Raw genomic sequence first — 22,332 nt, 5'->3', positions numbered from 1 at the left:
TTGCACACTGAGGACAGTCTGGGGCTGCGAATGTGCATGTGCTGACCTCAGCTCTGCAGGTGGATTGGTGCCTGGGGCTGCTCTGTGGAACCTTCTCTGTTGAACCCCACTCTGCTGAACCAGAGGCAGGAGGAGGAATCTGGGAGCTTTCCTCTACAAAAGTGAGGCTATAACTAGCTTTGCTTGAAAGTGAAGGCTGGATGCCACAGCAAAACCTATGTGGAGCAGCAGCCAGCTGCTTTCAAGTGGGTGCTGGAGGAAGGAAGTGAGCTCAGTGCACAACAGCCCCTTCTCCTCCTCAAGACCCCGAGGTGTTTTTACGCTTCAAGCTCCAAGGAAACTTCTCAGTTTTCTGACCCAGTGGGTCTGAGCCAATGCCTCTGAAACCCTGGAGTGCCACAGGAGGATCTGGGTGCTCCTGCCATGAATCCATACCGGTATGGGACCCTGGGGGAGCAGTAGGTTCCTTGGGGTGAAGGAGGACTCAGCCAAGGAGCAGTGAGCAACCAGCCCCAAGGGAAACGCTCAGAACAAGTGTCTCCTTACGCAGGCTTTGAGGTGTCAGAGCTCTGCTCAGTCTGTCGGCTGCCAGGGCAGGAGCAAGTTCCCAGAAAGAGAAGGTATCATGTCGTGCAGCTGGCCTGCACCGGAGCTGCGCCAGAGCGTGTGCAGGAATGAGCCCCATCAGCAGTGCTCAGGGGCCAGCGCAGCGGGGAACCGCGCATGAGGCTACTGCTTGTTCTATTTCCTCGGGCAAGGTTTTCTTTCTATAAGTAGGTAAATCCCAGTGTGCAGAGGATTAAGTAAAACAAGATAATTCGGACCTTGCTAAGTCACTTCTTTCCTGGGCCACTCATTCCTTGCCTGGGTGACTGATGTTTAGGGACAGAGGCCTCGAAAAGACGTCTTTGGTCATCAGAATTTGGACCAGGTTGCTCAATCTCTGTCAGTGTCCTTTAAACTCACTGGGCTGTTCTTCTCCCCTTGACTCTGGTGATAGGAGCTCCCTAGTTTCCAAACTTGATTTATTCATAGCCCATTTGTCCTCAGGCTTTGTGCTTAAATAGTTCCCCTCCCTCTTGGGGCTTTAAAGAGAATGACTGTATCTCCTTTCCCTTTTCCCCATGGGTGAAGCTCAGGCTTAAATGCAGGGTAGAGGCAGGCTTTGATCAGCTCGATTTAAATGAAGGGCACCACAGACTGAGCTCTGGAATGAGGGCAGTGGGAGCTAATGCAGTGTGGTACCTGCTCCACCTCATAGGATGCTATCTGCCCTCAGCAGTCTCCTGGGCAGTGTCAAGGTCTGAGGCAGAGAACAAATGGTGACAGTACACATACACTGGAGCTGGACTCGGTCCTTATGGGTCCCTTCCAACTTGCAATATTCTATGCCCAGTAGTGAATGATTTCTCAGGCCAGTCCTTTGGATGCCCACTTACAGTGCATTATGATAGGTCAATGGCATCTTATTAGACAGAAGTGTGATCCTGCCTCCTGGATATCAAGAATGCATCAGAAAACTCCTACTGGCATGTTTCTAGGGAGCCTAATTGGTGTGGTAGGATGACTGAGGTTTGAAGAATGGGCTTTTCACAACTTTTCCTCATCTCTTGGGCATTTCAGAACAAAGGTGTGCCATGGAAGGAGTCTCCAACTGCTTTAAGGTCTTGCATGGCACCTACAGAGGCTGTCTGCTGAATTTCCCTTAGACACTGGGATGACAGCTATTTCCTACTCTGAGAACAGCCAGCAGCATACTTCTCTCCCTCTGACCATACATGACTGGACATGAAGGATGCCTTTCCAAGAGGGAGGTGGTGGTGGAAATGGGGGTCTTATGCTAGAAGCTGCTCAGGCAGCCAGGCATCAACCTCAGTGATGAGATGGATGGAGGGGTATTGGGAAAGGAAACTAGGTGATAGGAATTAAAGTAGTCTCGGAAATTGTTTCTACCACAAGTTATACAGAAAGGCCAAATTATCCATTTGTGCCTGGGTGTAAGTGTGCCCATCTACAGACTGGGGAGCTCTCTGTAGCTTCTTTTATGATTGGCATGTCAGGGAGTGAAACTTTCCTAGTGCTGCTGCCGAAATCAGTGCTCTGAGCTGTTAATGGACTGAGATGTACTTACATTGTCTCAGAGGCCAAAGGAAGCAGTGCACATCTTTTCCTCTCTCTCCCTTCCTTCCTAACCTTTTGCTTTAACTTATCTGCAGTGGAAGCCACTGCCTCAGCAGCTGTGGCAACTTGTTTTATTACTTGTATTATGAGGTACTCATGCTGTAGGCTTCTTCAGGTACCTCTCTAGGTGTGCCCCATCTCTCACCCTGACGATTTGCTCTGTAGGGTCGCAGGGACCAGGCAGTTTCTGTGGCACTCAATGTATAACATGTTTACCCAGCCAAGGAAGTCATACTGAGCTAGTGTCTCATGAACATACTATTTTCAAAGAAAAAGGTTGAAAACTGAGTCTATGAAACAAACTGATAAGGGTGCTGAAAGAAAGCTCTTGGTTTTATATTCTCCTGTACTCTGTTTGGACATGGGGATAATGTCTCAGCTACTGCTTCCTATGAATGTCTATACATACCTATATTTGCAAACTTTTTTCCTATGTTGGATCAGAAGAGAAGGCCTTTTTGCTACATATGACATGTTTCTGAGCTCTCACAGGAGCTATCAGCACTAAAATGATTTGAAGACCAGATGGGTGGAACTGCCCCAAAACCAGACAAATCTTAATTGATTTTTCCATTCTCAGTTGAAAGCCTGTGAGTGGAGCTTTACAAGTGTCAGCACTTGAAAGTGAGTCCTTGCTTTCAAGTGAATTAGACCTTATGCTCACTTTAACCCTTATTCTGTTGAACTCAAAAGCTATATTTCCCTCTCACAGCACAAGTAGTACTGATTATACTTGGACACTGGGAGGGAGATGCAATGTCTGCTTTGCAGGCAGCCTGCTCTGCACTAAGACAGCCTCTGCTGGTGGAGAGAGCTTCTCATGTGCAAAATAAAAATCCCTTACCCCGCTGCTCTTTATTTTTGTAACATGATTCTTAGAGACAGACTGGTCCACTGGAAAGCAAAGCTCTCCCAATATTTGGGAAGGGTTTGGAGATGAGAGGGAGAAGGGAGAGGTCTGTTAAGCAGTGATATGAGATTGGAGGAAATAGGAGAGTTGCAAAGAAGAAGAGTAGCAGAACAGATATTTTAAGTTTCCCTGCTTTGTTCTTGTCCTCTTTCACCCTTTTTCCATTAAAGTTGAGAGATTTGGGGACAAGTAGCTTTTTGTCTTACTTGGCACTTAAATCTGCACTGTGAAGCTTTGTGTCTGACTGTGTGTGATCTCCTTCTCTGTGCTCACCTCACAGGGCATGCAGGGCTCTTAGAAAAATTGCCACAGGGTAGGAACTGTTACCACTGTCCTCAAGACTGCTGGGTCATCATCTAGAGTGGAGGATTTTCCTCACAACCTAGAGGAGCTGTTCAGCAGGAGTTGGGGTGAGTGGAGGGAGAAAGGGAAGCAAAGGAGCGTAAGAGCCCCTTAGTCTGAGATGTGAAGCAGCCATACTCATCAACTCAGAGCCATAGAATTGCCTTGGTTGGAAAAGACAAAAAGACAACAGAGTAAATGGTAGGGGCTGCCAGGTCAGCTGATGATCTTCTTCATTGCCTTTCCAAATTGGAAGGGCATGCTGGGCTGTGTGGGAATCCAGTGGCAGATCCCAATAGGACTGGGTGGAGAGAGCTGAAGATCCCGTAATATCAGTGTAGTCACAGCATCCCTTTATCTGATGATACCCGGTGAATATTCCTGAGATTCTGCTGGTCAGCTCCACACACTGGGCATTTGTAATGGGGAGGAGAATTTTCCTGGCATATCACTTTCTCCTCACCCTGATGTTTGTGGTTCTAAATGGATCAAGACCTTAACTGTGTGCTTAACTTCACTTATGCTGTCAGGTTTTCAGCACGTTTCCCTAAGGAAATGAGACCCTCACTATTCTCTTCTTTCTGGCCTCCTGGTTTGTCTGTCAGCTGCCTCCACAAATAAAGTTTCAAGCTCTTGGTCATTTTCAAACAGATTTTCCAGGGAGATCTCAGACATAATTTAGGCATTGCAAGCTTCAAACAGAGCAGGGACTTGGAAGGGAAGAGACTCTGAAAGAGGGAAGTGCTGCCACATGAGCTCAAGCCCTGTTAGCTACTAGTTGAACCAATCCAAGCTTGTTGATGACTATGACCAATGTATTTGGATGAAACCATAGCCAAGGGACAATTTGCTCCTGGATTGTAGGAGTGTTGTCTAGGCCCATCCTGCCCTCCTTGGATGTTTTGTAGCCATGTCTTTTTTCACGTGCTGAGACCTAAACCAGTGACTGGGTCTAAAGTGAAGAAGGGACCAGCAGGCGCTACTGGGACTTCTGCTTGCTTTGATAATATGCCATACTATCTATTACCTAGGCACATCTGGAATTTTGTCCTAGCAAATCTGGAGGGACCTGTTACTGAATCTCTCCACATTTTTTCCTTGTTCTAAGATATTTGTTCAAGCCTTTGGTCTTTGGAACTATGCATTTCTTCTGAGGTGCATGTGAGATAGAGGAGGGGTGGATACTTTGGAGGTTTTCAGGACTTAACATCCATGAAGCCTATTTCTTCCTGTATACACACATACCTGTGTTCATCAGGCAATAGGAAGTAATAACCCTTAGATGATTAGCTCAGATCTTTGCTTAGCTCCACACCTGCCTGAAGGTCTCGTGTGAAGGGTTCCCATTATTCTTTATGATGGAGACCAGTACAATTTTATAGAAGTAAGGCTAAGGACATGGTGTTTTCCAGGCTGTGGAAGCAGCATACTTTGTTGTGAGTCATCAGGCAAATCCTCAATAAAATAAGGTGAAAAAATGTGAGATGCTCCAGAAAGTAAATCCTTAATACAATAAGTAAGCATGAGATGCTCCATATAGGCATCCTCCCAGAGGCAGGGCAGATTGAGAGCTATCCTTGCCACACAACATTTATGACTTGAGGTGAGGGAGGTGAAGCTTTGAGTGCTGTCACCAGACGGAGAAGGTTAAAACCTAGCTCACTGCAGTGGTTAAGTTAGTACAGAAATTAAGAGCACCAGCACCTTGGTGGTCTGTGTCCTATGCAGCACTTTCTCTGTTGCTTTCTCAGATCCAATCCAAGTCTTGGGTGTCTGTGGCAAAGGAGTGTCCAGTCTGCCGATCTCTGCTGTGTGGGAACTGTAAGATTGCTGCTGCAATTCCCAGCCCAGGGGACAATGGGGAACTTCAACACATTCTGAATCAGCAGTGCAAGTTTTGAGGTCTGTAGAATGGTCAGCTTGTAGCTGAGCATTAGTGAACCAGAGCACTACAATGACATAAGGTCTGCTGCGGATCTAATCCTCAATCTCTTGCCCAAGGTCACATCAGAGTTCCATGGAAGAGAAGCAATTGGAAACCAAACCACCAGAGTCCTAAGCTAATGTATTCACCCTCTGAAGCAAGTCCTGCAAAATAAAAGCTCGAACACATGCTGCATTGTAGCAACTGCACACTCAGTATGGTTGACTGCTAACATGGGGATAGGTGTCCAGGGGAGTACAACCAACAGTGTACAACGGGTACCTGCTTCTGCCAGGTTTCTATAAATACACACTTAGTAAATGCTTGCCATCTATCAAGCACAAAATAGCTATCCTATTAAACAACAATGCAATTATACTACCAGCCATAAACTTTTCAGCTGGAATTCCAAGGTTATTTTTTCCTTGCCAAGTGTTATTTGATCACTCACCTGGAACAAGTAACTGTTTCCTGACAGGTGAATAAAATCTGGTCAGGTTTGAATCTTTCTTGCTTGCCTTGTTGAGGAGGTCAGTAGACCTTGAACTTGGCACTTTTGCAGGTCCTAGCCCTCACTCAGTGAGAATATTTTCTAAATCACATTTGCTATACTTAAAAAGATGCAATGCGTTTTGTCTTTGAAAAATAGAGATTATGTATTTCTTCTGCAAATCTCACTTTCCATGCAAATGTGTCTTTTAGCTAAGAAGGAATATTTCTAAGTCCCTGGGAGGAAATGAACAACTATCAAGGTTTACTGCTCTAAGTCCCTAAATTACAGCCACACTACAAGAAAGAATGCAATGAATCTACTTTGTAATTTTTAGTGTGATTTATTTTACTGAGGATTAATTAATCATTCTTTCACCAAAGAATTAACAATGCTTATTTCCAGCACGGAAACAAACGGCTGTATTAACAAGTAGCTACAGACTTATTCCAAGCAGGCAACCAAGTGTCAGAAAAACAAAAAGGGATTTAATGCTGCACCAACAGGGAGTTTTGAGATGTGGAGCTGGGACACCCATTTGCAACACAGTTCAATGGGACTTGGCTATTTGCTCTGAGTGGAATAGGAAACTGGAAGGAATCTTGAATCCAAGGAAGGTATACTAGAGGGAGAAGGGACCTAACAATTTCAGGCTGCACTCAGACCTGTGCTGAGATCTGAAAAAGCTCAGCTAAGCTGAATTAATGCTGCTGGTGTGTGCACAGTTACTTGCTTTTCCCTGTTTTCTGGTGCACCACCCAGAAAGGCTATTTCCCAGCTAACAACTCAGAGGACTACAACAAAAGCTTTACCCTGTGCTTCACAGAGCTTGGGGTCTAAATCATACTCAGGCAAGCAGCCTCAAACCTTTGGCCATTTCCACCAGGCCCTTGACTGTCCCATGGCCTGTCTCCATAACTCCAGACATGCAGTGGCAATGACCCGGCAGGGAGACGCGCAGTGGTGCTTACCTCCAGGACCATCTCTGTCATCTGGAACTGCTTCTGGGACACCCTGTCAGAGCTCACGGGCTCATGGAAGAGCAGACAAAGCATGTCATACTTCTTCAGGGCATGCTTGTAGTTCTTCTCGTTCAGGTCGATCACTCGGTCTTTCCCATCATACGTGGGGAAATTCAGTCCTTCTTCTGCCTTGCAGCAGAAAAGCAAGCAAAAGCCTGCCAGGATCCAGCAAGTCGCTCTCATTGGGGAACCCTTGGAGTTCAGTGCAGCGCTGGCAAAAGTCTCTCTCCTTCTCAGTTTGGGAAGAGAAGGAGGCCAAGGGCTCCAGTGGGAGTCTGCACCGACTTTCTCTTTCTGCTGCCTTCCTAGTGTTCAGTCCAAGCTCTGCAAGGCTGGTGGCAAGCAACAAACTTTGCTGTCCTGGGCTCACAACAAAGAGACAGACAGGAGAAGCTGTCAGGCCAAGCCCTGGATACCTTACATAGCTATGTCCAGCTCCCGTGTCATTAGGAACTCCATTTTTAGGAAGCAGTTGTTTCAGGCTAAAAATAAACCCTGCAATGAATAAAAAGGACAGATATGACAGCATTGAGGGACTTGCTGGCACTCTGCATCATCTGAGAGTGAGAGAGTGAGTGAGAGGGAGTGTGAGGGAGTGCAGGAGAGAGTGGAGGTTGGCAATGCTGGGAGGATGCAGGCAGATTTGGGGAAGGGGCAGACTTCATTTATACAGAGAGCCAAGGCACACTCCGTCCTACTAGGGCTTAGCAAAAATAGAAGATATTGGCTGCCTTTTGTAACAAGGGTATCTCTGTAACCACTTGGGCATCGCAGTGATTAGGCAGTGGATAACAGAGCTTGGATAAAATTGTTTCAGACTTATCACTACCACTAGAGGAAAAGTCACATTTCCACAACAGTAAAGGAGGTGAGCACTCCTGAGACACCGTCACACTGCCTGGGGCACGAACTTGATTTGCTTGATGGAATTCAAGCTCCTTTCTGAAACACTCTCTCTGCTAACAGAGTGCCAGGAGATCTACTGGCCCTGGGATCTCCTGCTCACAACCATAATCCCAAAGTACAGGGAAGCTTCTCACTCACACAGCAGTTGCCAAGTCCCAGAGATTGCTGGTTACCGATTAAAGCCTTGTCACACTAAAGAATAAGGGCAAGATTTACACTGGTGCCTTTGGGCAGGAGACATGGGCCTCCTTGAGATGATGGGCAGATGACACCACTGCTGCTGGCCTTCCAGCCTCGGGGACCTGTCTGTTGTCCCTGAAGGTCTTTTCACAGAGCTTTGCTGTATCTCCTAAGAAGTGAAATGAAGAATGATGACTGTTTCCCTGTTCCCGGTGCAGTGGCACATTCTTTCACCTCCTCTCCTCCTCTGACTGTGTGTCACTGCTGCCCCATGACTGGCAGCAACAGGGACATGGAGGCAAGCCAGCTGGCTGCTGGCCAGCCTTGCCAGGATGATGCTGATCTGCTGGGGAAGATATTTGGAGGATGGCAAAGAGGAGTGTGACAGTGGGGTCTCTCCAATGCCAAAATGATGTGCAGACAAACAACTTCATCAGGCCTACTTCTTGCACACTGCTCCATCGTACCCTTACCCCATTCACATTTGTGAGGAGATGATGTCCCTGGTCCTATTTAATTCTGTGTGTATTTTGATGTTTGCTCGGGGCAAAAAGTGAGTGCTATTTAGCAATTATACCTCACTTCTGGGTGATGTAGGAGCACATATCCCCCATAGATGTCACTTCCAACATAGTGCACGACACATGAGCTGCTACTCTATGGACAACAGTTTTGAAGTCTGTCCTATTTCCAAAACATCTTATTTTCTGGTCTTGTCTTTCTAGGAATTTGTTTGCAACTTGATGTCCTAATGAGGGAAGCTGAGAAATCCAGGTAGTAGCCGGAGCAAGACAGCCTCTGAAATTCACTCCCCACTGTGAGGGCTGTCATTTTCAGAGGGAGATGTGAAAAACCTGGATAAATCTGACTGCTGATAGCAGGAGATGCAAGACTTCTGCCATAGTGGGTGACAACAGCTAGGTTTTTGCTAAATGTTTGGTCTGTAAAGCACAGAACTAAGCTCATGTGATGATCAGGCCTACGCTAGGCTGACTGATTGCCTTTGAAGGACTCCATGTATTTGGAGTGCAGGAATAGGCTGTTCTTGCCATCAGAGCATGTTTTAAAGCAGGCACACATCAGACAGGGTTGCAAAAATGAAATGTTCACAGATACTTCAAAATCAACTTCCCAGGCTCCTGCCCTCCTTTTATTTTTGTAGATCTACAGCAATTGCTCCACTTTCATATCACTCAAGTTATTTTTGACATGCCTTCTCTCTAATCTGAATATCTTGTTCATGTGCCTAAAATAGACACAATTCAATTTTCATTTCCTCCTCTTTTTGCTATTGAAAAATGAACAAATATTTCTTGGGGTTTTTTAGATACAAAAAAAATATTGCCTTGTTCACTCTAACCCCATCTATTCTGTCTGTTTGTGGCACGAGTAGCAGCAGCCTGTGACTTACGCTTCACCTCTGCCTCAAGGGCAATTATTCCAGCTGAACAACATATCCTGGTCAATGGGACTCCATCTCAGAAACTGCTCAGAAACTCAGTGGGACTATTAGTACTAAACTCAGTGGGCATTTGCTGAGGTATTTCAGTTGTGGCTGCATCCATCTGAAACTTAAGATACCTTCGTCACTATATCAGAAGTGGTTTATATGATTATATGCTTCCTAGGGGGCAGAATTTGTGTGTTTGATCTAGAAAGGGATAATCCTGTGAAGACAGGATAAATCCTAAATTGTCTTGGTCACCTGAACTTCTTAATTCCAATGAGTGGAACTCTAGTCAAAGCAGATGTTCTCATTGCAAACCAGCTAATACAGACCTGAAATTCCAGATTCATTTGTTCAGGGTGTTCAGAACAGAAGTTAAGTGCCTGAGACTAATACAGAGCTGTTTTGTCCCTGGGAGGATACCAGTAGCAGAGTTGTAACTGGAACTGAATCTCCCACACCCTGGCAAAGGCCATTTACCTCCATCACCATTCTGGGTCCCGGTAGCAGCATACTGAAGTGTGTGGGATCTTCCTGATCCCATATAGCTGTACTTGGGCGCAACGCATTTGATTCTGTGGTTGGTGCCAGGCAAGAGAATGACAAAGTACTGGGGCACCTGTCCTAAAGTTCATTTAGCCCACTGATAATTGCCTGGCACAGCAGGTCTCTGTTAGCCTCTAACAGAAGTGGACAGTAAGGCTCAGCCTTCTCGCTCCTGATCTATGAGAGAGTATCCAAAGGAGGGCTATGAAGGTGGTGAAGAATTTGGAGGGCAAAGTGTGTGAGGAGCGGCTGAGGTCCGTGGTGCGCTCAGCCCAGAGCAGAGGAGCTGAGAGGAGGCCTTATGGCGGCTGCAGCTCCTCACAGGGAGCGGAGGGGCAGCGCTGAGCTCTGCTCTGTGTGACAGCGACAGGGCCCGAGGGAACAGCATGGAGCTGTGTCAGGGGAGGGCAGCTGGGGGTTAGGGACAGGGTCTGCACCACAGGGCGGTAGGCACGGTGGGAACAGCCTGCCCAGGGCAGTGGGCACGGCCCTGAGTGCCGGAGTGCAAGGAGTGTTTTGGACAGTGCTGTCAGTCATATGGTCTGACTTTTGGGTAGTGCTGTGTGGAAGCCAGGAGTTGAGTGTCTTCCAAATCAGGATATTCTGTGACTTTATGATTCTGTGATTCCTCAGCTAAACACTTGAGCTGTTCAGTTGCCACATCTCTTACTTTTGTGTCCTGCCTAGAGATACGGCGGCAGCATTCTTCTCTAGCTAACCATCCCAGAGCCATCTACCTAAAGGTTCTCTGGGGAATGAGCTGATAGGGGTCTATGCTTGGTCACTGGGAATGGTGCCCACACCATTCAAAAACCTTGCAGAACTGGCCCCAGAACTTCAGGCAAAGGCAGAATTAAAGGAAAGCTTTGCTGTGGAGTTATCCACTATTCTAGATTCTTTGCAGTGTATTCATTCAACAAAACCATGCTCCAGGAAACTGGGGTACAAAACTACTCCTGATATTCACAGAAATGGGGTTTTTCTTTGTTCCTCTGAATTTTGTGATGATACAAAGCCAAAAAGAGTAGCAGAATGGAAGGGCTCAGAACAGGACAGCCTCAAGCCTTCACTTGGGCTTGTAGAAATACTGAGTTCCTGCTAGTGAAAAGCGGGAGAGAAACAGAAATCTCCTTGATTATTTTTTTCTCTTTGTGTACTAGAAATTAGGGACCTACTTGCTGCTCCTCGCCCCTAGCCACTCCAGCCCCATGCCCCACTGCTTTCACCTTCCTTATCCTCTGCTGCTCCCCAGCCACCTCTGATCCAAATGCTTCAGTGAGCCTTTTTCTAGGGCACCAGGATTTAAGATTCTGCTTCAGCTAATCTCTTTGCAAGCCTCTAAGACCTCATGTGTTTTGCAAGATAGGAGTACTCAGAAAATAGGCCTTTTGCCACCAGCTTGACAAGCAAGGTCATAGCTTGTCATAATTTGCAGAGTGGCTGTCATTAGGGTGGGTGCCTCTGGCATGAACTGACCCTTTCCAAGGAGACTGAGAAGATCACCACCATCTTGAGGAGAGCTCTGCAGTGCGAGAAACCTACTTCTCTTTCCCTTCCGTTCATCCTTGCTGAAAGCCCTGAGGAGTGAGAAGCCTTTCACAGTGCTTATGCTGCCTGAACACTGATCGTTCTGTGTCTGTGGTGGTAAGTACAAGGCAGAGTTGGATTCTTCCCGTTCCTCTTTTTAAACAGCCTGAGATCTTTGCAACTAGCACCTGGTGACAGTCTTTGTGTTTTGACTGAGGTGTCCTAGGACCTGCTGTATAATGAGAAAGTACTATAAGTTTTCCTGTCTTCTTCCATGCAGAAGACAAAACCATGTAGAAGTTGTAAAGGGAAGGTCAACAAGCTGATTGGGGATACCTGGCTCACCCTGAGTCACATAGCTCTTTGATAGCTCAGAAGGTCTTCTTTGTTGGACATTATCATCCGTTACTACTAATGAAGTAGTTATCATTAATATAGAATATATAATATTCTATATATTATTATATTATTATTATATGAATAATATATATATTATATGAATATATAATAATTCAATTACTACTAATTAACATAAGAAATAAACAATGTGTTCTAACATTGTGTGCTGTCACTAGGACAAATACAGCCCCATCTAGCCATGTCCATCAGCCCACTATCTTTTTCCTGGAGGAAGGTAGTATCACTGTGCTCTTGCCTTGCTTTGACTGTGATTTGTGATCTGAGCACAGCTCTGTGCCTCTATCTCCACACACTGATGCATGTATTAAGCAGCAGCCCTATCTCTACCCAACCTTCTAGCCAGGTTCTGAGATGAGGATCCTGTACCAGGCAAGGTTGGGGTGGCCAGATCGGGTGCCACTTGGGTTTATCCCAGCCATACGAGCATCAGCATGTTTAGCAGTGTCCCAGCAATGGGGGTAACTGGGGTGTTTAATTTAATGGCCATAGAGGGAGCTGTGGCCAGCAGATTCACACCTGTTGCACCGCAGTGGCAGCTCAGCCCTCCCTCGCTCCCAATCTGCTGTGCTGCCTGGGAGCATGATGTCTGCTGGGGAAGTGCTGAAGTGACCACAGTGTGCTACCAGGAACGTCATTCCTTTCGAATGATGAGCTGGACAAGCTTAGTACTCTCCCGATTTTCTCAAGGGGACAGAAATGTTTTGCTGCTCTTAAATTTCTGCTCTGTTTTCACTTCTCTCTAGCTGCACTTGAATCTCCCTGAATCTCTCTAGAGGGCCTGCTGGCACCCTTCAGGCGTGCACATTTCTAGGGAATAGCTTTCCAGAAAGTATCACTATGTCACAGGCAGTCCTTTATACACTAAGAGCTCTGGGCTAAAACACATGCAACCTTTTTTTTTTTTAAGAAAAAGAACAGTTAGACGGTTTTTAAATTCAAATTCTTCCATGTGAATAATCCCTACTGGCAGCGAACTCACTCGAGATATCAGTGTGTAGAGGGGGTATAGTTACACAGCATTCCCAAGCATTCAGAGGTAATGACTCAGGTGTTCCTCAGATCATTAAGTCAGCCTACAGAGACAGAGACCTGAGAAGTGTCTTGCTTGTGATAATTTCTTCTGGCCTGACAGCTTCAGGGTGCCTGTTTTCAAGCTTTTATTTGCAGCCACAAAAGAGAAGAAAGCTTCCCTGTTTAAAAATGAAAGCTTGAAGTTCTTCAGTAAAAGCATGAACGCTGTAGTCAAGAGCCAAGGAAAGACCTGAAAATCACAAATGGTTTGATGATATGGTGGAAGTTAGTAAAAAGATGGAGACCTTGCCTTACTTATTAGGGATCACTGAAAATTGGAGTCATTTCTATCTTACTAAAAATTAGCTGCCACCAGCGTTTAAGGGCAGATAGCAGCTTAGCGGAAGAAGGAAACATTTCATATCTCCTTTTGAGTCTTTTCAACCCTTTCTTAGAAGCTTTCACCCATGCTTGAAGAGCTGCTGGCCTGTGTTGCTGAAGTGCTTCCTCATCTGAGTTTCATAGATTTGGTGCAAGTAGGAAGCCAGTGGCCACAGTGATGTTCTTTAGGTGTCACCTGGGACCCCCAGCTACTTATCAGAAGGCAATGAGATCCTGATGGCCATGGCTCCAGGACTCTGCTCACCTCTCCGTTCATCTGCCCTGTGACAGTAGGGAGAAACTGAAGAATAACTCAATGTGACTTTTAGGCCACCTTCCTTTCCTACAGCAGTTTCCTGAGGTTCGGCAAACCTCTTCAAAGCTCAGACTGTACTGATACAATGGGGACAAGCTCCACCAAAGACTTTGTTGTTTTTTTTTGCTATAACTTCTCATTTTCTTGCAGGGGAAGGAAAAGAGAGTGGAAATGTCCTTTCTGTCACATCACCTGAATACTCCTGTGGAGTTCCTTCTCTTGCTGCTGTCAGTGGACTGTGGGTGCAGAAGCCCAGCCAGGATCTGGGGGCCCAGAGTTGCAACCTGGGCCACAGCTTTCGTGAAGGGTTGCAGGTTTTGGTCATATTTATGGGACTCGGGGTGTGCCAGCTTGCAGAGGTCAGCTCTGCCCCAGGGGTGTCATTGCACATGCCGCACAAGCTCTTCTCCTGTTTCCATCACCCTGTGCCAAGGGACCTCCCACCTGCTTCAGATGAGACTTGGAGATCACCACTTGGGAGCATGGCAGAGCAGTCTAGGATAAGGAAAGGGACTGGGGTAAATGGATTGGCAGGAGAGGTAGTTTCTGGCTTCTCCTGTAAGCTCTTGGTGGTGTGTAGCTTTTTCTGATGGTGCAAGGAAAGTGTGAGTTGCTACATCCTCATGGATGACAGGTTGCCTCCAGGCAAGTGGACTGCACTTCTTCAGGTGCATTTTAGTTGGCACTGCTAGTAAGAAGGATTTCAAAACCAGTGCACAGAACCTGCACAAGGTTTGGACCCTTATTCTCTCAAGTTTCTCAAAGATGAGTTTGAACACACCACATGCAGCACCTTGCTCTCTCCAAATGGAGCTGCGGCAGAGAGGAGACCACCAGATGCCGGCCTGAGGCCTACACTCAAACACTCCTCATGGTGTGACATGCAGGGTGAACCATAACATTGCTCTCATTACTGAGGGCTAGAGAAAGCTGGAGACCCCGAGGATATGAAGAGAAACAGGTGACCTTGGGGAATGTGACAGCTCTCAGGTGAGCAGCAGTGGCATTATGAGCTGTGGTGTGTCTGGAGCCTATCCCACCTCCCCACACGTGTGCCATGTCAGGCAGTACTGCAGGCTTCACTTATCCACCTCCTCCTGGAGCTGCATATCACGGCTGCGTGCAGCCCCTGCACAACGAGGGCTGCAGTTAAGCCCTAAAAAGCTGCCCAGATTAGCAGGTGTGGGTATGTAGGGCTGGGGGGTGGAAGTAACTCGATCTGGAATCGCTGATAGTTAGCACAGCTCTGCAAATGTCAGATGTGAAAAGGGGATCTGCAGCAATCTAGCACAGGAGTTAGCTCACTGTTCTTACCAGCCAGGAGCAGCAAACAAAGGGAACCTAAAATCAGTAAATATAACTAATTCCTATTCCTCCTTGTCAAAATCTTTTGCTTGCCTTTTCTTTTTTTTCTTCTTCTTTTTTTTTTTTCCTTTCTTTTTTTTCTTTCCCAGTTCAATTTAGCACAGGGAAAAGGATTCCAAGAAGGATTAAGGACCCTTCCTGTTCCTCATGCTACCTAGGATGTCCCAACAAAGATAATAACACCCACCCTACCATGTGGTGACGTTTTCTGGACGCTTAAATTACTGTGTAGCCTGAGGTAACATCTCTGGATTAACAAACACACGCCCAGTCTCAGGCTGCAGCTATTCTGGATTACTCTCATTTGCAGGTAGCAGGTTGTGGGAAGTTAAGCCAGCAATTAGATGTTTAAGTTTGGACTAGTGAATATGCAGAAGTTTTTAATATTTTTGCTGCTCCCTACATCAGAATGATCAGATACCAATTCTAGTTCTAACTGCTATTTATCTGGATTAGACCCACAAAGCTAAGATTTGGGCAGCTAAATGAATCAGGACAGGGCATGATTTCGTTACGTGTTCATTATGAATCAGATATGCTGAAGGCCCCAAGCACTTACGACTTAAATCCCCTTGACTTCAGCGTGTTGTGAACATGCACAGAAGTGTGTGGCTGAAGAGGATTGTTTACCCCAACGTTGTGAACCTGCACATGCCAACAAGGCAAACGCTAACGAAGAATTGTCTCAGCAGACCTCAATGACATTAATTGAAGTGTTAATTGAGAAACAGCCAGCCAAAGCACTCCAGTGGTGGAAAAAGCACAGGCACTGTAAGGTAGATAATTCTCCAGTTGTATTTTAATTTGATGACATAGCTCAGATAAAACAGTCAAAATTTTTCTTTTGACATTTTTAATTGTGACATTTTTATTTCCATCCAAATGTTCCTTCCTGAATTCACACTGCATTTCAGGTGAGTGCTGCCTGAACGTAAGGAGCAGGAGTGTGCAGCTCACCCACAGCCCTCAGGACCAGAAAGATTTTGCTTAACTGAACCTTGGTGAACTCTGACGAGCTGCTATCTATAGCTCCCCTTGACAGTAGATTGGCTTTTTTCTTGGCCTGTAAATTACAGGACACAGGTGGGGAATTTATTAGCATAAGTTAGGAAGCAGCACTTCATCCACCTCCCTGCTGCTGGTGTGTTGTAGGGTGTCAGCCTTCTCTGAAGCATTAGCCTGAACCCAGCAAAACCACTGAGACCTGTGCTTCATTGCTCATCCTGCCAGGTCTGCCCTGGCATATGGGTCACAGTTTTTCCTGGATAAGAGCCCAACTCCTGAAGGTCCTTGAAGATATGGTCAGGCAAAACTTGTCAAATGATATGGTGCAATTACAAGGGCTGCTCTGAAAGTAATGCCTCCTATTTTATTATGTTGTCCCATGATGTCAGAGGCAGATGTTGGTAGTATGGCAGAAGTTGAACCTTCCCACCAATATTCTATTACATGTTGTTGCTGTGCAACAGGTGGCAGCAGAGGGGCAGTCTGATAGAATGACATCTGACATGGAAGTGCATATGAAGCAAAGGTGTGAAATTGAATTCCTCCATGTGGGAAAAATGGCACCCCTTGACATTCATTGACACTTGCTGAACATTTCTGGAGACCAAAGAGTGGATGCGAACACAGTGAGGCAGTGGTGGTGCATTTCAGCAGTGGTGACAGTGGTACTGAGGCACCTCCACTGGTGCAGATTTTGACAAGCTGGTGAAAATGCACAGCTACTGGTGGTGACTGTGTTGAAAAATAGTGTTTTGTAGCTGGGAATTTGCTCTATCAAATAGTACAAACAGTGTTATTGTGCTTTTTGTATCTGTTGTAGTTTCCATGGAAATTAACTGGAGGCACTGCTTTCAAAGCAACCTACATAGTATATCAAGGTTCTGCTCTTTTCCATTAGCAACCGTGGTGGCTGGGCGCTGCTGGTGAACACGCGTCCACCCATCAACAGGTATACGTGTATCAGTGACACTGCCCCGCCACTTTAGAAGTTGCCCAGGACCCCGGCACCAGCATCGCTCGCACAGACCTCACCACAACATCATACTTTTCCTTCAGAAATCGCCGCCGAACAAAGGGACGCGATGAGTCCCGTAACGACCAACGGCTTCCCGCGGCCGCGGGTTCCCCCTGCCGGGCAGCGCGGGAACTGTGCCTCTCCCGCACGCCGCAAGGGGGCGCCACAGCACCACGCCTTAGGCGTGTCGCTTTGCTCTGTGTGGAGATGGAAGCAGCCCGGAGACCGGGCGCGGAGCGTTGTGGGCTCGGCACTCCGAAGCGGGATAAGCCCGCTTCTCCCAGCCGTAACCTCACACCGTTATTTTTATTGATTGATTGGCTGATTGATTGATTATAGATAGGGCAGTGGAGGTAGCAGAAGCTTGAGGTGGACTCACACAACCGAGCGAGCAGCGGTGTCCGTAGGCAGCTCTCCCCGAGTGCTGGCGGCGCAGATGGTCTCTCTGCCCCCAAAGGGTCGCCGGTGCCGCCCCTTGCTGTGAGGCTGAGCGGGGCGTTCTGGATTTGCAGAGTCCCTCGATTCCCTCGAGGAGCTTGGCAGCGTCTATTTGAATGACAATGGGGCGAGGGGCAGGCGAGGTGGAAGGATGCCTCTGTGTGCTGCTGGCAGCAGCATCCTCTTCTCCCCTATCAATATCCTTTCCCCTGTGTTGGAAGGACTAAGGGATAATTTAGTCTTTATGCGAGTTTGGACTTCGCGTGATTACCAGCTGAGCCTGATTGCACAAGCCCTGCAGTCCCTCTGGGAAAAAGCCCAGACAGCACGGTGAGGCTGTGGTTCCTTCCGCCTGCGCTGCCGCTGCTAAGCCCTCCATTTCGTGGTGAGCTGCAGATCATAGACTCACAGAATCACTGAATGGCTTGGGCTAGAAGGAATCTTAGAGATCTTCCAGGGCCAACTCCCCACCACAGGCAGGGCTGCCACCCACCAGATAAGGCTGCTCAGTGCCCCATCCAACGTTGTCTTGACACCTACAGGGGTATCCACAGCTTTTCTGGGCAGCCCATGCCAGTGCCTCACCACTTTCTCAGTGAAAAATTTTCTCCCTGACATTTAATCTAAATCTTCCTTCTTTTAGTTAATCATTTCAACAGCCAGCCTGTCCTCCCCCAGTGCAGGAGCACTTGGATCAGAGAACCTAGAGATTCAGATCTCCATCCATCTCAGAACTTCTTCAGAGTTCATGTGAAGTTTTGGCTTTGGGGCTTGTGTAATTTTCATAGCTGATTAAAATACAGGATTTTACTTGCTTTCTCTAACCCTTTTGTAATAGCTATGATCCAAGTTGCAGATGAATTGGAAAGATTGTGATTCCACATTGGCTTGCAGGGGTGGTTTACAATCATCCCTGCTCAGCTAGATGTTTCTGTGGTGGCTTCTGCCACACAAAGGAATTATCACAATTTCTGAAGCTCAGTGAAAACACTTGACCTTGACTTGAAATGAGACCTCTGGCTACCAATCCCAGAGAAAATTAGGAGAGAGGGAGCTGCTCTCTGCTTGCAGCAGCTGTAGTTCCCAGTTGCTTCCACCTGCTTTTTAAGGGCTGTCAATTTAACTCTCCCTCCAGCTTCTCCACATCATCTCCCCAGCCTGTGAATGACAAGGGATGTGCAGGACTTAAGCTCCGTCATCTTTGGGGCTCTCATTGTAATGAATGGAGTTTTTTTTCCTGAAAATCTCCAAAAGCCACCTTGGACATGGGACTGGGCACCCTGCTCTGGGTGTCCCTGCTTGAGCAAGGGCTGGGCCAGATGGACCCAAAAGGTCCTGCCAACCTCAACCACATTGCGATTCTGTGGTTCTGTGAGGTGTCAGTTGCTGTTATACTGCCTAACAGTCACGCTTCACCAGAGCACAAGCCCATCTTCTGTAATCTCATATGTTACGTGCTCCAGGCTCATCACCACCTGAGCTGACACTTTCAAGTTTTTTTACATCCCTCTGGAGCTGGAGGAATACACCAAAGTACATCCAGCTGCTGGCAACTGCTCACCCTGACATCAAGGGATGGAGCTCAAGCAGAGGTGGCTTGGTGGCACAGGGACAGAGCCTGGCACAGACCCATCCCTCCTACAGCACTGCAAGCACGGGCAGCGCAGCGGTGTCCTGCACTGAGGCACAGATGGTCTGAAAGAGACTCTTGTACGTGACAGAGCAAAGCATTATGTGCAATTCTGAGAGAACTTTATTAGACCTAAGTGCTGTTTTTTTCAGTGTGCTGTTTCCAAACTTAGCCTGTAGCAGCTGCACAGGAAAAAGGGATAGGAACCAAGAGTAGGATCTCTCCGCACTTATCAAGCTCTTCTTACAGCTTTGGCAGATCTTGGATATGCCCACAATGAGAAGTTTGATCAGTCCTTCTGGGACATAATGTACCTGGAGCAGGATGGCTCACAGCCCGAGCTGTTTATTTTTATTGATCTGAAATTCATTTTGCTGCAAAGTGTTTTCATTACATGTGAAACTTCTCTGCCGAAAAGACAGAGAAAATCTAAGGAAGCTCAATACTCCTGTACTTCAGCTAACCCTTTGTCACCTCCTGCCTGTTAACTTTTGATTTTCTGGACTGCTGGGGTTTTTAAATTTCCCTCCCTTGCAAGCAAGTTGCAGTGTTCTGGCTGAAAGCATTGCTAGAAAGCAAATGCTTCAGAGCCCTGTTATTTTTGCCTAACCTAGAATTCAGGCATTTTGCTTTTGAAAGCTCTGGGGCTTATGCTCAATAGTTTGTCAGCTGGGTTTTTAAGAGCAATGTTTATTTTTTTTTTCCTGGTGCCCTGCAGATGCACTCATGGGCAAAGTTCGAGGCTCAGCCAGCTCATCTCTTGGCTAGCTGGGGGGCTGGGCTCCAGCAGCCACCCCACAGGTTTCTGAACCACAGTAAGAGATGCTGCCGGGATCGTTGGTGCTGAGCATGGCCCTAGTGCTGGACGTAAGGCATGGGTGTTGTCCTGCAGACCTGAGGGAAGAGCCTGCTTACAGCATCCCACTGCACCTGGAGGGAAGCTGCTCTCCAACTTCATGCAACTCTCTACCTGACAGCTAAATAAGGACATGGCATTTGTTAGGGCATGACGAGGCTCATGGGGAAATGTAATTGAACAGAAAGATCAAATGGGGGCTTTAACTGAGGAGCCTATTTGGGAAATTGGTTACTGAACATCCTCATTTCAGCTGGTGCTTTCAGAGCAGCCAGGATCCTGCAGTGCTTCTGATCTGGGGACTTTTTGCGAGGCAGCTGCACAAGCCTGACACATTTCCCTTCAGATTTGACCCCATTAGTGGTGGGAAGGGCAGGAGAGCACAAATGGAGCCAGGAGCAGACCTGGAGAGGAAGGTGGCAAGATTCAACTTGGAGAGGCAATGGGGGTTGTGATTTAGAGGAGAAACAGGAGGAGCTCTGTGTCTGGAGGGACTTGCTGTCCTTAGGTGGGAGCCCAGTGTTATCATTTAAGAACTGTCTGAGCTGATGTGTGGCAGCAGGATGGCAACTGGGTAAGTTGCCATGTGCCAGTAGAAGCTATCCTTGTGTGCCCTTGGCTTCTGTTGGTTGTGTTAGGTGTGGTGGTGTACAGAGGAACCCACCTCTCAATTTTCACAGGCCAAGTCAACACAAGTGGCCTTGGGCTTGTCATGAGGTTGATATGTGCTCACCTCCACCTTCTTCTCTAAAGTGAGAAAAAAAAGAAGAGTATTGGGTGTTTGTTTAAATGGTGTTCCCAAGAGCTCTGTCTATGTAAAGATGGAAACAGAAGTGCTCGGTCCTCTGGGGTTACAGCATTCCCTGGCTGCATATTATTTGAGCAGATATTTTCAAAGAAGAGAAACAGGTTAGTTAGCCCTCTGGGGCCAATGCAACCTCATCTAGTACCAGATCTGGTGGTTTGTGGCCCTGCCTGTGGCAGGGGTGTTGAAACTTGATGATCCTTGGGGTCCCTTCCAACCCAAGCCATTCTATGATTCTATGATTCTATGATTCTATGAACTTCAAGTTTTGGGCATCTTTTCTAGAAGCAGCTGCCTTAGGCCTTTCCAGAGGCTGAGCTAAGGAACTGGTCCTGCAATTTCAGCCTGAAACCTCTTCACAGAATTCACATCAGATCTGGCTGCAGCAAACACTTCCACTCAGGTTTTAAGCTGATTTGATGACAAGCTTTCTTTTAAAACAGCCTCAACAGCACATCAGTTGAAGGTTATTATTTAAATTGCACAGCTGAATGAAAACGAAATGACCTGTGAGGGCTTTTGAAAAAATTTTTTTTAATTAGTTGGTTAGGAGTCATCCTTAGTAAATGCCTCATAGCTGGGTTGATGTGGGTCTTCCTCCTGCCTTTGTGTGCGGGTACATATGGTCTCGGTGGATATGTATGGAGTGGAAGCAGTCCTGTTCCATAGGTCCCCTGTGCTCAGGTTTGTGTTTGTGTACTGGGAGAGTTAATGAGAACAGACTGCCTTTCTTTCCCTGTGTTCCCCAATCCCATCTGTTCAAACAAAAGGCTGAAAGGGAGAGAGAGCCGAGACCCTGCTGGTCAAGAGGGGATGGATAATAACACATATCCTTGGGCTACATTTCAGCACATGCAACCCTTTCAAGCTGTGCTAAAGCTTTTATTCAGGCAAGAGAAAGAACAACCAATATAAAATAAGTTTCTTTTTTTTTCTTTTTAAAAAGCTGTATCAGGCCTGAAGGATGCTACATTCCGTTCTATTCCTCTAACACTTTATAAAGCTCGATTATCAAAAAAGAGTCTAATGCTGCACTGATTATATTTGTGCGTGTACAGACGGAGCACGGTATTGAGATCGAGCAAGCAACATATGCAGAGGGACCAGGGATGGCTTAGAAAGTCAATTTTCACTGTGTTTGCACATGGTAACAGTTCCAGATTCGTGTAATTAACTATACATCAAAAGGGTGTGAAGGAAGATATATTCCTCTCCACCTTGGGGAATCAATGGGTACTTTGCAATTCATGGTTAACCCCCCGTTCGCATATTTGTCATTACGGTCATGCCAAACAACTCATCTGGAGATCAAAACAGCTTTCTTGGGGACTGTTAAAGCAGGAGCAGCATGAGAGATGGCACCTCGAGTCCCACAGCAGGCACCGTGCGGCAGAGAGGGATGCGGCCCTGGATGGCAGCCCTCAGCCAACCATTCCAGGGACGTCGTAATGGTTTACGGGAGAAAAATGGTCTCAAATGCCATTAGTTTAATGCTTCATAATGTTGTTGCGTCTGTTTTAAATGCAATCAAGGAGCTCAGGGGGCACCTGGGACTAAAATAAAATAGGAGAAGGGCTTGCAAAATGTTATGATGGAAAAAAAGGCAGGGGAGACT

The 22,332-nt window shown here is 46.8% G+C and overlaps 1 protein-coding gene across 1 annotated transcript in view; it reads right to left on the bottom strand.

Moving 5' to 3' along the window:
- The window catches only part of CASQ2 (calsequestrin 2), a 31,235-nt gene extending 23,972 nt beyond the window's left edge, over window positions 1–7,263 (bottom strand). The window contains exon 1 of the mRNA XM_003202719.5: window positions 6,819–7,263. Within this exon, the coding sequence (XP_003202767.1) occupies window positions 6,819–7,052 (234 nt within the window). The 5' untranslated portion in view covers window positions 7,053–7,263. The remainder of the gene's footprint in view (window positions 1–6,818) is intronic.
- Between the last annotated feature and the right edge of the window lie 15,069 nt (window positions 7,264–22,332).

The sequence above is a fragment of the Meleagris gallopavo genome, chromosome 1 (assembly GCF_905368555.1).
Source record: "Meleagris gallopavo chromosome 1, MGAL_WU_HG_1.1, whole genome shotgun sequence".
Lineage (NCBI taxonomy): Eukaryota > Metazoa > Chordata > Aves > Galliformes > Phasianidae > Meleagris > Meleagris gallopavo.
The sequence above is the reverse complement of the archived record's forward strand: the minus strand, read 5'-3'. Positions and strand labels throughout refer to the sequence as shown.